This window comes from Podarcis tiliguerta (assembly GCF_965153285.1).
Source record: "Podarcis tiliguerta genome assembly, chromosome: 2".
Classification (NCBI taxonomy): domain Eukaryota; kingdom Metazoa; phylum Chordata; class Lepidosauria; order Squamata; family Lacertidae; genus Podarcis; species Podarcis tiliguerta.
Genome location: NC_139535.1, coordinates 28265307 through 28280167, shown reverse-complemented (window position 1 = coordinate 28280167; position 14861 = coordinate 28265307). Strand labels below are relative to the sequence as shown.

General features: G+C 44.4%; 1 protein-coding gene across 1 annotated transcript; it reads left to right on the top strand.

Annotated features, from left to right (window-relative positions):
* The first annotated feature begins 400 nt into the window (after nucleotides 1-400).
* Nucleotides 401-13249, top strand: LOC310670622 (2-epi-5-epi-valiolone synthase-like). Its single transcript, XM_083426226.1, has 5 exons — nucleotides 401-707; nucleotides 6172-6805; nucleotides 8367-8600; nucleotides 9859-10111; nucleotides 11908-13249. Exons 1-5 carry the CDS (start codon nucleotides 541-543, stop codon nucleotides 11994-11996), a joined length of 1377 nt encoding a protein of 458 aa, XP_083282352.1. The 5' UTR covers nucleotides 401-540; the 3' UTR covers nucleotides 11997-13249.
* Nucleotides 13250-14861: the final 1612 nt, after the last annotated feature.

Below are 14861 nucleotides of genomic sequence, written 5' to 3'. Positions count from 1 at the left end.
CACAGAAGCCCATAAAAACAAATATAAAACACACAATTCAGCAGGGCCTTAGTATCCAGTTCTAACAATATTACGTGGCTCTATCTCAAATACCATCAAGGCTTACATAAAGTTGTGTTATAATCAAAAGGGTCAGGAAGTTGAGATAAATTCCTGGAATCCTCCTTTTTATGGCATAGAAATGATTCAACATTAATCACTGCCGTTTCGTTGCAGGGCCTCCTGTTAGAAGTTAAGTGCACTCTAATTGTACTTTTTGATCATTATAAAACTATTGAGTTATACAACCCTAGGCTCTGCATTTTCACTGTACGTGTGTGTATGCACACGTGAGCACGCAGGTCCGGGTGATGTGACCACCCCTCTTTCATGTTTACAGATTAAGTAATGATAGTTTTGTAATCCCCCCCCCAGCCCAACCTTTTCACTCCACCAGGTGAGGAACACCTCCCATTCCAAACTATGGTCCCCGTGGAGCTTTTATAAGCAAACAGCAAGTCCCCCTCTTACCAGACACCTCTTGAACTAGACATTGCAACCATGCCACAGTCCAAAGAGATCTTCTTGGCTGATACAAAATCTGGAACACAGGGTTCCAAGCAAACAGACTTCCAGCTAGTGCGGGTCAAAAATACTTGGTGTCGAATCAAGAAAGATGAAACCATTCATGATGCTGAGAATGAGATCGTGGTCTCCCAGGCTAAAATGTAAGTAGATGAGGTTACTACCAATAATAATTTTATTATTTATACCCTGCCCATCTGGCTGGGTTTCCCCAGATACTCTGGGTAGCTTCCAGCAAAATATAAAAACATAATAAAACGTCAAGCATTTTATTTGTACAGTACTCTGTGATGTGAAGCAACAGAGACACTGTTCCTCTTATTTGGGTTAAGTAATCATTCACGGTCTCTGGAATGGGAAAGCATGGAGGTATTAGATGTCGATGCCTAGATTATTTGTTCTCATATATTGTCCTGACGAGTGTCATTGCTAAGCTTTCAATTTCAATATCAATATTGACATGCAGCCCAATCCTAGGCATGTTTACTCAGAAGGAAGTCTCCCTGGGTTCAGTGGGGCTTATTTCAATGTAAGTATTGTACTGGGTTTTCTTCTTGTTGATATATATATATATATGCAGGTTTTGGTGTCCTCGGGTGTCTTCCCGTGTAAAAGTTGGGGTGTCTAGGCGACGTTTCGACGAGGTCTCACTCGTCATCTTCAGGCTGGTGCTTTCGGCTTCTTGTTACTGGAACAGAGCAGGATCTCAGTGTTTGAGTTCCTATAAATACTGTTGAGGAGGTGTGGTGTATAGCCTCCAATGTTCTGGGCAGAGAGGAGGTTCCCAGGCTAGTGTGCCTTTTCTTCTTTTGTTCCTTAATTACTTGAGGGATATCTTGAGTGATTTCTTGAGTGATTTCCTGAATCCCACTTAGGTGGGTCATTAGGTGTGGATTAGTTGCTAAAGCCTTCGTGTCTTGAACTCTTGAACTTTGTGAAGAGTTTTTCTGAGAAGATGGCTGTACTGCACTTGGTTGTGCTCTGGCTTGGCTTCGTGTATAGGGGCGAGCTGTGGTTTTGTGGCCTGTGCCAGCCAGATCTGTGTAGGGATTGCAGGGGGGTGCAGCATCCGGAGGTGCCACCCTGGTTTGGCTACTGGATGGTGTCTGTAATTTATCTGTGGAGAGGGTCTGGGTTTGGGTCTGGTGTGGTTGATTGGTGATGGCGTTCTGTGTGCCTCTGGATCTGGTGTCAGATTTTGTGGGGAGGGCTAATTTCCAGATGTCTGGCAAGCGGGATGTGTCGTCACGCTTGTTCATGTTGTGAGGGTGTTTCTCTATCTCGATGGCTTCCATGATTATTCTCTTGTGGTGATGTTCCATGTTAAAGAGCAATTTGGAATCTGCAAAATTAATTTCGTGTCCTGTTTCTTTCATGTGTTGGAAAAGAGAGGAAGTTTTTTCTTCTTTTTTGACGGCATTCTTGTGTTCTGCGATCCGTGCATTTATTCGTCTGTTTGTTTGTCCAATGTACGTGGCTGGGCAGACTTTGCAGGGTATTTCATAGACCCCTTGGTTTTCCAACTGAATTTTATCCTTGGGGTTTCTGAGGATATTGGCTATTTTTTGGTTGGTGCAAAAGGCTGTTTTGATATTGTGTTTATGGAGGATTTTGCTAATTTTATCTGTAGTGCCCTTGATATAAGGAAGGAGGGCTATGCCATTGTTTTCTTCTGTGTCTTGGTTTTTGGGGGGTGTTTCTCACACCACCACCCTGCACAAATAAACTCCGTAACCAAGACTCTCATCTCCAGAACCAAACGCCTGGCTGACGAAGACCACTTGACAACTGAGTTACAGAATCTCTCAAATGTGTTAATTGCCAATGGATACCAGCAAAACAGGGTTACGAAGCTAATCCAAAAAGAAACACCCCCCAAAAACCAAGACACAGAAGAAAACAATGGCATAGCCCTCCTTCCTTATATCAAGGGCACTACAGATAAAATTAGCAAAATCCTCCATAAACACAATATCAAAACAGCCTTTTGCACCAACCAAAAAATAGCCAATATCCTCAGAAACCCCAAGGATAAAATTCAGTTGGAAAACCAAGGGGTCTATGAAATACCCTGCAAAGTCTGCCCAGCCACGTACATTGGACAAACAAACAGACGAATAAATGCACGGATCGCAGAACACAAGAATGCCGTCAAAAAAGAAGAAAAAACTTCCTCTCTTTTCCAACACATGAAAGAAACAGGACACGAAATTAATTTTGCAGATTCCAAATTGCTCTTTAACATGGAACATCACCACAAGAGAATAATCATGGAAGCCATCGAGATAGAGAAACACCCTCACAACATGAACAAGCGTGACGACACATCCCGCTTGCCAGACATCTGGAAATTAGCCCTCCCCACAAAATCTGACACCAGATCCAGAGGCACACAGAACGCCATCACCAATCAACCACACCAGACCCAAACCCAGACCCTCTCCACAGATAAATTACAGACACCATCCAGTAGCCAAACCAGGGTGGCACCTCCGGATGCTGCACCCCCCTGCAATCCCTACACAGATCTGGCTGGCACAGGCCACAAAACCACAGCTCGCCCCTATACACGAAGCCAAGCCAGAGCACAACCAAGTGCAGTACAGCCATCTTCTCAGAAAAACTCTTCACAAAGTTCAAGAGTTCAAGACACGAAGGCTTTAGCAACTAATCCACACCTAATGACCCACCTAAGTGGGATTCAGGAAATCACTCAAGAAATCACTCAAGATATCCCTCAAGTAATTAAGGAACAAAAGAAGAAAAGGCACACTAGCCTGGGAACCTCCTCTCTGCCCAGAACATTGGAGGCTATACACCACACCTCCTCAACAGTATTTATAGGAACTCAAACACTGAGATCCTGCTCTGTTCCAGTAACAAGAAGCCGAAAGCACCAGCCTGAAGATGACGAGTGAGACCTCGTCGAAACGTCGCCTAGACACCCCAACTTTTACACGGGAAGACACCCGAGGACACCAAAACCTGCATTCTTGTACCCGTGAAAATCTACGAAAGCAAATATATATATATATATATATATATATATATATATATATATATATATATATATTGTATTTGCAAATTTAACAAGGAAAAGGATAAAAAATAAAATATAATTAAAGGAGAGAGAGAAATGGAAAGAAACAAAATAATAATATACGAACAATGCTGATAATATGGGTAGACCGTCACCAGCTCACACTGTGGATACATTGGCCTTCAGCACACAAATATTAAAATTAAACACACATTATAAGCCCTCCACGTGTCCGAGTAGGTATCCACGCAATATTGATGCCTATATGTAATATGCTTTAATATAGCCAGGGTGGTAAGGTCCTCAAACAACTGTGTAATAAGCGGTTGTTATTTATCCTTCAAGGCTTAGAGTGCACAGGTCTCTTAGCCATCTGAGTATGGCTGAAGTTGGAGACAACCCTTTGAATTCAACAGGGCTGAAGCAGCCTATGGTCAGATCTGCAACCTAGTCAGAATAAGAAACCAGTTTCGGTTGAGCATAAGTACCGAGGCACAAAAAAAGGAGACTGCAGTGGCATGACTTAATGATGTTGCCTCTCTCATTGTTGTGCTGAAGCTTTCTCTAATGCTTGGAAAGTCTTTTGAGCTAAAATGGAATTTGATTGGGGTTGGGAATTGAACAGAGAAGGGATTTTCGATGGCAGACATTTTCAAATTCACAGACACGGGTAATGAACTCCAGAGATGGGGGGAAACAAATACAGTGATACTAAAAACCATCAGCTTGATCAAAAAGCATAATGCATTTGTCATAAACTTCAAGTGAAGTTTGCATCCTGCAGCAACATTAAAGGGGGGAAAGTCACAGATGGGTGAATGTCTGACAAGTTTTCCCCTAAGGACAAACGTTGCTTTCTGTGCAGGAAAGTCATCTCTCCAGTTAATTAACCTTTGAGTGTAGGACAATCTCCTTCTTCTTGCAATAGAACACATTTGTGACCATTAAATATTAACCATGTTGTATTACTTCACATATTGCAGATTTCCACAATATTTGCAGTTGTGTAAAGATCATAATCATCTTTGTAGAATCAAGATGAATTTCGATGTAGACCATCAACGGTTACAGATTTTTAGGCTGCATTTTACAAAGGTAGAAACACACTTCGGTTCCTGTTCATTCTGAGTCACTGTGGAGCTGGCAGGTTCCAGCGGTGCAATGACTCTGACAACCTTGCCAGCAACAGTGTGAGTGAACTACAGAGATTCTTTGACTGTTGCACAGAATTTATGACACAAATAATGTGTTTGATTCCCCCTTCCCTGCCAACTTGCAATTTTATCCTTACAGCAGCCTTGCGAGGTAAGGTAGTCTGAGAGGTGGTGACTGGCTCACAGACACTCAGTGAATTTCACTGCTGGGTTCTTAAGCGTGTCTCTCCACTTCCAAGTCTGACACACTAACCACTACACTGCACCTAATCAGGCCCACCAGGCCTCCCCAGTTGGTCTTGTGACAGGGTTTAGCCCAAACCATGCTCACCTGTCCATCATCTGACAACACACAGCATCAGGAGCAAAGCAGAAAAAAACCTGAGATGCTAAATTCAAAAGAAAACAAATCATTATCATTCCTTCCAGCTGCTGCTTGACTTCAGCCTTTTTAAAAGTTGGCACCTTCTTTTGTTGCCCTGCATAGCGACAGAAAAAGACATAAAGTTCAGAAAGTGCTGCATTTGAACTGAAAAGTAAAAAAAATTAAGATCACGCCGAGGCCCCATCAGCGGCACACATTTAAGGCAGACCACTTTAAACAAACATGGCTTCCCCCAAAGAATGTGGGGGGAACTCTTGCTTGCTAAGGGTGCTGAGAATTATTAGGTAACCCTCATTCCCTTCACAGATTTAGGATTCCCCAGAGTTCCCTGGGAAGAGGAATTGATTGTTAAACCACTCTGAGAATTGTAGCTCTGTGAGGGGAATGGGGGGGATGGTCTTCTTACAACTTGTGGCTGTGGTAAATCAGGTATTTCTTTTCATGGTAGCTAGAGGTTACCATTTTGTTCTCCTCAGCGTACCCCTGTGAATGATGTTACTTCCTCAATACGTGATTTTGTACACCCAACAGAAAGAAAAAGAGATAACCCAAGGCTTTAGAAAAGCCACAGAAAGAATTAGCAGAGGAGAGAGCAAAATGCAGAAGACTGAGGAGAGAAGAGAAATCTAAGAGAGCTTATTGGGCTAAATGGCAACCCCTCATTTGTTCACATTTGTTCACCCCTCTGTCCTTTAGAAGGACACCACATCTAGATGTTTCATAATGCTAGGTGCATTCCAAGGGAGAGAAAATGGCAGCCAGAAGAGGGATCTCTCTACCAGGAAGAGCTCCAAGGTGGCAGTGAGAGGGCAGTGAGAATAGCTTTTCAAAAAGATTAAAAGGAAATGATGATGCTGTCACTGAAGATAAGAGTGGGTATGATTTTCAGCAGGGTCTCCATCAAATGGACTCTGCCTTTCACATGCAAATGTGAGAGTGAAAACTGTGGAGGGCATTTTGGCTCAGTCGTAGACAAAAGTAATACATATCCCATACTACTCACCCCTCCCCCCCATAATTCCCAACAGATCTGAAACTGTCTCAGATGGAGAGGTATCCTGGACGGTGGAAACACCTATCTACCTTTGCTATAAGGTGGTGGAAACACGCGGTCTCCTGGATCCCTCCAACAAGACATTGCTGTACGGGCACATCAGAGATCCAAAGGAACTGGAGAGAGCCCTTCACAACAAAGAGGCCCAGAGGCGTTTCATTGTAATCGATAAGACGGTCGATGACTTGTATGGCACCGCAGTCAGAGAATATTTTGAAGCAAACTTGGTTCAGTGTAAAATCCTTTCCCTGACCACCACAGAAGAGACCAAATCCATGGATTTGGTGCTTGATATCTTGCAGGAAGTGCAAATCTTTGGCATCGACAGGCGCGCTGAGCCTATTATAGCAATTGGAGGAGGGGCTTGCCTGGATATTGTGGGGCTGGCAGCATCGCTTTACAGGAGGCGCACCCCTTACATTCGGGTCCCCACCACCCTCCTGTCCTACGTGGATGCCAGCGTTGGAGCAAAGAACGGCGTCAATTTCCTTCAGTGCAAAAACAAGCTCGGGAGCTACGTACCTCCTGTTGCCACTTTCCTTGACAGAGCCTTCCTCAAAACAGTCCCCCGCCAGCACATCTCCAATGGACTTGGGGAAATTTTAAAGGTATGATGGTTTTGCTGCAGAGACTCCTTCCTCACTTTCACCAACTGCTTCCATGCTCTCTCTGCTCCTTGCAAGCTCATTTCCACGGATGCTCCCTGTTTATTCATTTCTCTGACAGTGATTTTTGCTATGTGGCTCTTCAAGAGGAAACTAGAAGGAGAGGCCTCTTTCATTTATTGTTTCTGCATCTCTCTGCAACTCCTAAAACGGTACTTACAACACCTTTTACCCCTTCCCGTGAACATCCCTCTACACATGGAAATGAGTAGTCTTGTGGAGCTGCCTTATGCTGATTGGTTGTCTCTTTAGCCCAAAAGAGGGTAACAGGAGGGGTGCTCACCTGACCTCCCATCATGCACATTGCTGTGGCTTTCCAGGAGGTTTACGAGGAAGGGAGAGGCAGCAGTGCAAACACACCAGCAGAAACACCAGGTTGACTCCCCCAGTGTGTTTGCACTGCAACAACTTTCCCACTGTCTTTTCGCTCCCCCTCTACCTCCCAGTAAGCAGCACTGATGCAGGTGATAGGAAGACTGGTGAGTGTCTCCACCCCATCAACTACTTGGCAATAGCAATCCAAGGCTTCAGGTGTGGGTCTTTCCCAGCCTTCTTACCTGGGCTTCTTTGCCTGGGCATGCCAGGGATTAAATTTAGAACCTTAAGCATGCCAACTATGCACTGTACTGCTTTTAGCTATGTCCTCCCCAATTCTTGCATACCCAGAGTCACTCTCATTGCATCTACCTTGCTATTATATCCTATTCCCTGTATTGGAAACATCTTCTCCCTTCTTGCATTTACTGCTTATCTTTTACATATTCAGAGTCTCCCCACAAAACCCACTCCATTCACTTTCCTGGATCACTGCATGTCAACTGTTACACAGAGAGCACCATCTCCCCTCCTTCCTCTATCTGTACCTTTGTTGTTTCTTAATCAAACTCTGTCCAATGTCTTGGTATTTGTCCCATATACAGTGGTACCTCGAGTTAAGTACTTAATTCGTTCCGGAGGTCCGTACTTAACCTGAAACTGTTCTTAACCTGAAGCACCACTTTAGCTAATGGGGCCTCCCGCTGCTGCCACACTGCCGGAACACGATTTTTGTTCTCATCCTGAAGCAAAGTTCTTAACCTGAAGCACTATTTCTGCGTTAGCGGAATCTGTAACCTGAAGTGTATGTAACCTGAAGCGTATGTAAGCCGAGGTACCACTGTATCCTATTCACAATAGCTTTCACTGCATGCACTCCTTATGAAACACCTCTCTTCTCTTGTGGCTCATGTACCACATCTATTAAGTGGTCTTTTTGGCTGAAACATCTACAGGACAAAGCTGTTGCTTCCTTTTCTCCTGTGACTGACTTCCACTCCCAAAATATCAGCTTCATGTGCATGCTAAAGCCACTCAAATTGCCTATGATCATCTCTGAGATCTACTCAGTCTCTTGTTTTATGTCTACAGTATGAGGTCCATGCTTTCAAAGCAAGCCTCTTCCTGGCATTATTGTACAACCCTCATTCAATCCACTGCAACCCTTCTTTCTTTCTTTCTGTTCAAGATGGCACTAATGAAACACAAGGGCCTGTTTGACTTGCTGAAATGTCATGGGAAATTCTTACTGGATACCAAGTTCCAGTCACACAGCGGCTTAGCTGACCATGGTGACGCTGCACTGAAGACGACCAGAATTGCCATAGAAACCATGCTGGAAGAGCTTGCCCCCAATCTGTGGGAAGATGATCTGAACAGGCTGGTTGATTTTGGCCACCTTATAAGCCCAGAACTGGAAATGGTGAGGAGCACATAGCATATTTATTGTGGAACAACATTTCTATCCCGTCTTTCCACCCAATGGGCTTATAATAGTAATATCTTAATTGCATGCTTCTGCATTTTCAGCTTGTGACATATCACTACTTGTACCCAGAAGTGTGTGATGATATTGGGTGGAATTTAGTGTCACAAACTATTATGATTGTTCTGTAAGTGCAAGGATGGATTTCTGCTTGCCAGGTGAAAAGATCTCCCCCTTTGCCTCCCCAGTGCACTATTTTGGGGGTTCTCCTGAGTCCCCCCCCCCCCCCGAGCTAGTTGTGGGGGTGCAAGGGGAGGTGAGGGGGCAAAGCAAACTCCTAGCTCTGGCTCCTGCTAGTCCAACTATTTAACTGAACCCAACCCTTTGCTTTTATATAACCAAAAATATTCAGCAGGAAGCACTCTTCACATGACAATCACATGTACAAGTAAATTATTATTATTATTATTAACATACTCCGCCCATCTGACTGGGTTGCCCCAGCCATTCTGGGTGGCTTCCAGCATAATAAAACCATAGCACAACGTCAAACATTAAAAACTTCCCAATACAGGGCTGTCTTCAGGAGACTTCAGTAAGTTGTGTAGTTGTTTATCTGTTTGACATCTGATGGGAGCCACAGCCCCACTTTCCCCATACATGCAATTATCATGTGAGGTGTTTGACAGGGGGCTGGGTTAGCATTTCCTGCCTTCTCCCTTAATATCACAAACTTTGGTTTCCTTTGGAAGGAGGTTTGTGGCATTTTGACATGTTTGGGCTTATTTACAAATGTACAGATTGAGCATAGGTGGAGGTGGCCCCATGAAACCTCTCCTGTCTAAATTCCCAATCTTGCAACAATATTGATATGCTATAAAGGTAAAGGTACCCCTGACTGTTAGGTCCAGTCGCAGACGACTCTGGGGTTGCGCGCTCATCTTGCTCTATAGGCTGAGGGAGCTGGCATTTGTCCGCAGACAGCTTCCAGGTCATGTGGCCAGCATGACTAAGCCACTTCTGGTGAACCAGAGCAGCACACAGAAATGTCGTTTACCTTCTGGCCAGAGCGGTACCTATTTATCTACTTGCACTTGACGTGCTTTCGAACTGCTAAGCAGGCAGGAGCTGGGACCGAACAATGGGAATCACCGACCTTCTGATCAGCAAGCCCTAGGCTCTGTGGTTTAGACCACAGTGCCACCAGCGTATATGCTATATGATATAATAAATGCTTGTGTGTCCTTCATTTCAGAGAGTTTTACCAACGCTGATGCATGGAGAAGCTGTGAATATTGATATGGCTTTCATGACTTATCTGTCCCACGTGAAGGGATTTTTGAGTGAGAGTGAGAAGGCTCACATCATTCAGTGCATGGTCGCTTTGGAGCTCCCGGTGTGGCACAAGAAATGCACATGGCATCTTATCAAAAAGGCCTTGACGGAAAGATTGAAGCACAGTGCTGGGCACATGAGAATGCCTCTTCCAACTGGACTAGGAACAGCAGGTGCGTCATTACTGGGTCCATCCGCTTTAAGGGCAAGCTGAGAATGGTGTTGTGCTTCTTTCTAAAACACAATATTGTTTGTATTTCGTTCTGAAGTCCAGACCATCCTAAAGGCTCAGGATGTGGAGCAACAGAGTGAAAAGCAATATGTAAAACAGATAGATGATAGATAGATAGAAGATAGAGCACAACGGGGTGAGCTCCCGTTATTCTGTCCCAGCTCCTGCCTACCTAGCAGTTTGAAAGCATGCCAGTGCAAGTAGATAAATAGGTACTGCTGTGGTTAACGGCGTTTCTGTGCGCTCTGGTTTCTGTCACGGTATTCCGTTGAGCCAGAAGCGGTTTAGTCCTGCTGGCCACATGACCCAGAAAGCTGTCTGTGGACAAACGTCGGCCCCTCGGCCTGAAAGTGAGATGAGCGCCGCAACCTCATAGTTGCCTTTGACTGGACTTAACCGTCCAGGGGTCCTTTACCCTTACCTTTTTTTTTTTTAGAAAGATAGATAGAGTAGATGTCTCACTGTTATCTTCCATCCAGGATGTGCCTGGGTCAACGTGGGGAATGTGTGGGCCCAGTACCACCCACACATGCCCAATGAGGGAGGAAAGGGCCCCCCCCCCCAGAAGAAGCCCTCTCAAACCTGAAGCCAGCCCTGCTCACAAGGAACTTTTCAATGCTCTGCACTATGTGTTCATTCATACTTTTAGCAGATATATGAATAAGCTCTCTCTCCTGGAACTCTGGTTGCAGTCTTGAAACCACTCACTCCAGAGCAGTTCCAACAGAGTTCTAATCTAGGTTCTTATTTTACACTGACAGTGTTTCTGGGAGGAGGGAAATGGTGGGGTGGGGAGAAACCTCTGCACCTGAAATCTCAACCATTGGAACCCCACAAAAGGGATATACATTAGCATGCCTGTCACACAATTTGCAGTTCCATGCTTATAGTTTTAATTGGGTTTCCCTTTTAATAACAACCTTTTAATAAACTATGACAAAGCATTTCCTTCAGATATTATATAACCACCAGCATTATTATACAACCTCCAAGATGTAATTAAACAGGCAACTTCAAGTAATTGCATTAGGGTTGACTAATTCCCTTTGTAAAGCTTAGCGGGTATCAAAAGCATTTAAGCAGCATGTGTAATTCCCATTACAAAACCAGACTTAGGCTCCAACCCTGCTCACACTTACTTGGGATTAAGGTAACCAAGTCTGGAAAGAGAAGATTCTGATAGTGGGCAATCTGAAAGAGCCAGGAAGGACAGCTGACAGAAAACACTTTCTTCATCTAAGACAGGGACAGGGATCCTGTGGCTCTCTAGGTCCCAACTCCCATTAGCCTCAGCCAGAATGGCCAATGATCAGGGATGATGAAGTTGTAGACAAGGAGGACCACAGGTTCCCCATGCCTGTTCAAAGATGTACAAACACTGCAGGTGGTTGCAAGTCCCTTGCCATCAAGTGATAGCACCCACCCCTGAAGCCACCTTAGCTCTACCTAACAGAACCATGTCACAAGTACAAAGCAAGAACTAAGAGCGACTACAAAGACATAAACAGGACAGGTCTATCTGCAGACTGCCTATCAAATCACATGCATAGCTCTCTGACTTTTTGAAAGGAAGAACGTTTACTCAGGGCAAAAATGCACACACTCACACTGCAAATACAGAACTTAAAACACAACAAAACAACTGCTCAATTTACCAGAAACAAAAAGAAACTTGTTAACTGTACAAATCTTAGTTTGGCACTATTTCTGATTACTGATTAGAACATTTCTTTCCAGATATATTCAATGACATCAGTGAGGAAACCCTGGAGAGGGCTTACATTCTCTGGACCAGTGAATGCAAAAACATCTCTGCAGAAGCATGAATACAATGGAAGCAGATGAAAACAATAAATCACTAATAGAGCAACAGGCAAATTGGGAATTCAGATAAACAGCCAATGGGCACTTTTGAAGGACCAACTGTTTGGCAAAATCCCAATACCTGTCTACATGAAGTATGGCAAACAACATGAATCCAGGATGAAATACCACCAGCCACTCCTTCTTCCTCCTTCTCCAAGATGGCTCTTAGGCCTAATCCTTATACTATCTCTGTAGTATGGTTGGTTGTAGTCCCCATCTGATCAGGTTAAATGGGGAGACTTCCTGAGAGAAGCAATGCCAATACAGTGGTACCTTGGGTTACAAACGCTTCGGGTTACAAACTCTGCTCACCCGGAAGGAGTACCTTGGGTTGAGAACTTTGCCCCAGGATGAGAAGGGAAATCGCACGGCAGCAGTGGGAGGCCCCATTAGCGAAAGCACGCCTCAGGTTAAGAACGGTTTCGGGTTAAGAATGGACCTCTGAAACGACTTAAGTTTGTAACCCGAGGTACCACTGTAGCATGGAAAGAACCATGTCATCTACCTGCCTCATATAGTCTTCCATATGACAGAATTGGCAAAAAAAAATCTCTACTCACTGAATACTGCTTGGGCCACTCCCAAACTTTCACAACAAACCATCAGCTGAAGAACTAATTAGTTAAATAATGTTTTTAGATTAGCAATGTAGACTCCATCTTTTCTTTTCGTTTATAGTTTATAGTTTATAGTTTATAGTTTCGTTTATAGTTTTTTGCTGTCTTTCTTCCAATTTTTGTTCCACACCTCGCAGTCTATCTCAGAGTTATTATGTGAACTGCTATTCAGTTCAATCCAATTCATCATGCAAGTCTTCACAGGCAAAAGTTTGACATCTAACAGGCGGCTTGTCAACTTGGGAGTCCAGATTTGCCCTGAGGAATGCGATTAATCTGATTTTGTAGCAAGGAAGTATTTCCATTTAGAGGCATTTTTTTGTGTTTTCCTGTAACTTGTGATTTGTGTAGAAGATGCGTACAGACTGCCCCCCCCCCCCCCGCATTCGATAGCTTATGCGCTTCAAAGTAAAGAGAGCAAGCAGCCTGGGTGATGTTTGTGGCACTTTTTCTGATGAGCTTCTTTTAACATGCTGAGATACGAGAGTCAGGTGGCTGACTGTATGCATTTTTCCCCCTCCACGAATGCTGCTTCTTATATGTATTGTACTGTATTGTATTTTGTAGCTTTCATTAAATCTCCAAAGGTTGTCTGAGGTTTAAGGAGTTCATTTAACAAACTCGTCTGAGAGTATTAAGGAAGCAGACTTATCTTATTACTCCTGTTGACTCTTCAGCCTGAAATGCTACTGAGATTTGAGATTCTGCCTTTCTCTGGAGGAAAGGAGAGGAGATGGAGAGGTTCAAGCAACTCTGCCATAAGTCTGAAGTAGTTCATCAGGGTTGGAGGGGGGAGGGGGGCTGCTCCTTTCTTGGCTTGAAACCTAAGCCAGCAGATAAGGGCAGCTTCACCCTTCTGCTGCTAGAATGCTGAAGTGATCCCATGAGGAGAGGGGGGGTGCAGGAAGGATGGTGTGAAGTCTTCCTAATAGCACAAGAGAGGGGGAACAGAGCCCGGGGACAAGGCAAAGTGGATAATTCATGACTAAGAGATAAGGAGGAGAAGGGGACGACAGAGGACGAGATGGTTGGACAGTGTTCTCGAAGCTTCTAAAATGAGTTTGACCAAACTGCGGGAGGCAGTGGAAGACAGGAGTGCCTGGCGTGCTCTGGTCCATGGGATCGCGAAGAGTCGGACACGACTAAATGACTAAACAACAACAACAAAAGAGATAAGGACTGAGGGAGTGATTGATATACAGTGGTACCTCGGGTTAAGTACTTAATTCGTTCCGGAGGTCCGCTCTTAACCTGAAACTGTTCTTAACCTGAAGACCACTTTAGCTAATGGGGCCTCCCGCTGCTGCTGCACTGCCGGAGCACGATTTCTGTTGTCATCCTGAAGCAAAGTTTTTAACTTGAGGTACTATTTCTGGGTTAGCGGAGTCTGTAACCTGAAGCGTATGTAACCCGAGGTACCAGTGTAATGAACTGAAGACCATTTGGCAGAGAAGTAGGGTACGGTAAAATCAACAGCAGAGGATAAATTAGGAGTACTTTCAAACAGTTCACAAAATCTGGTATAAATCAGATTACCTTAAGGAAGTGCCTCATTCCATATATCCATAGCAGTCAACTGTGCTCCTCAGACAGGCACTGCTAGAGTTTCCACATGTGCTCTTGGTCTGGACTAGAAATTGGGCCTTTAGTGTTGCAGCTCTGGCCTCTCCCACACTGTTCAAGGGGTGGTGGTGGTGGTGTTCCCAACCCCCAGAGCAGCTTTTAAGGGAGCTGTCAAGGAGAGGGGGGATTGTCAAAAACCACCACCCCTCACCCTTCTTCCAGACAGATATAAATCAGGCAGTCTTGTCCTCAGTGTTCAGCCACTGTCTGTCTTGAGCCGAGGCTGCCGGTGATGCAAATTACATGCTACATCCAGACAAAAGTACTTACAAATTGGAGTATTAAATCACGATTCGCATTAGAGCAACATGAATTTCATTGGGTCTTCATTGGATTAGAACTGATCATATGGAACTAATCTAATGTGGTGTGTGGATGTCACATTAGTTCTGCATTTGTCAGAGAAATTATGCAAAGCTGCAACGTGCAACAGAAATAACAAATCTGGCATGCTGGGCCAAGCCCGCGAACACAGATCTACCTTCAACTAAAGCCTGAGGCATGCCAGTTACCTGCCACCCACGGTCATTCCTACTCCCCATCTGACTTCCCTCCAATAAAAGCTTGGCTGTACCTTGAGCTGTG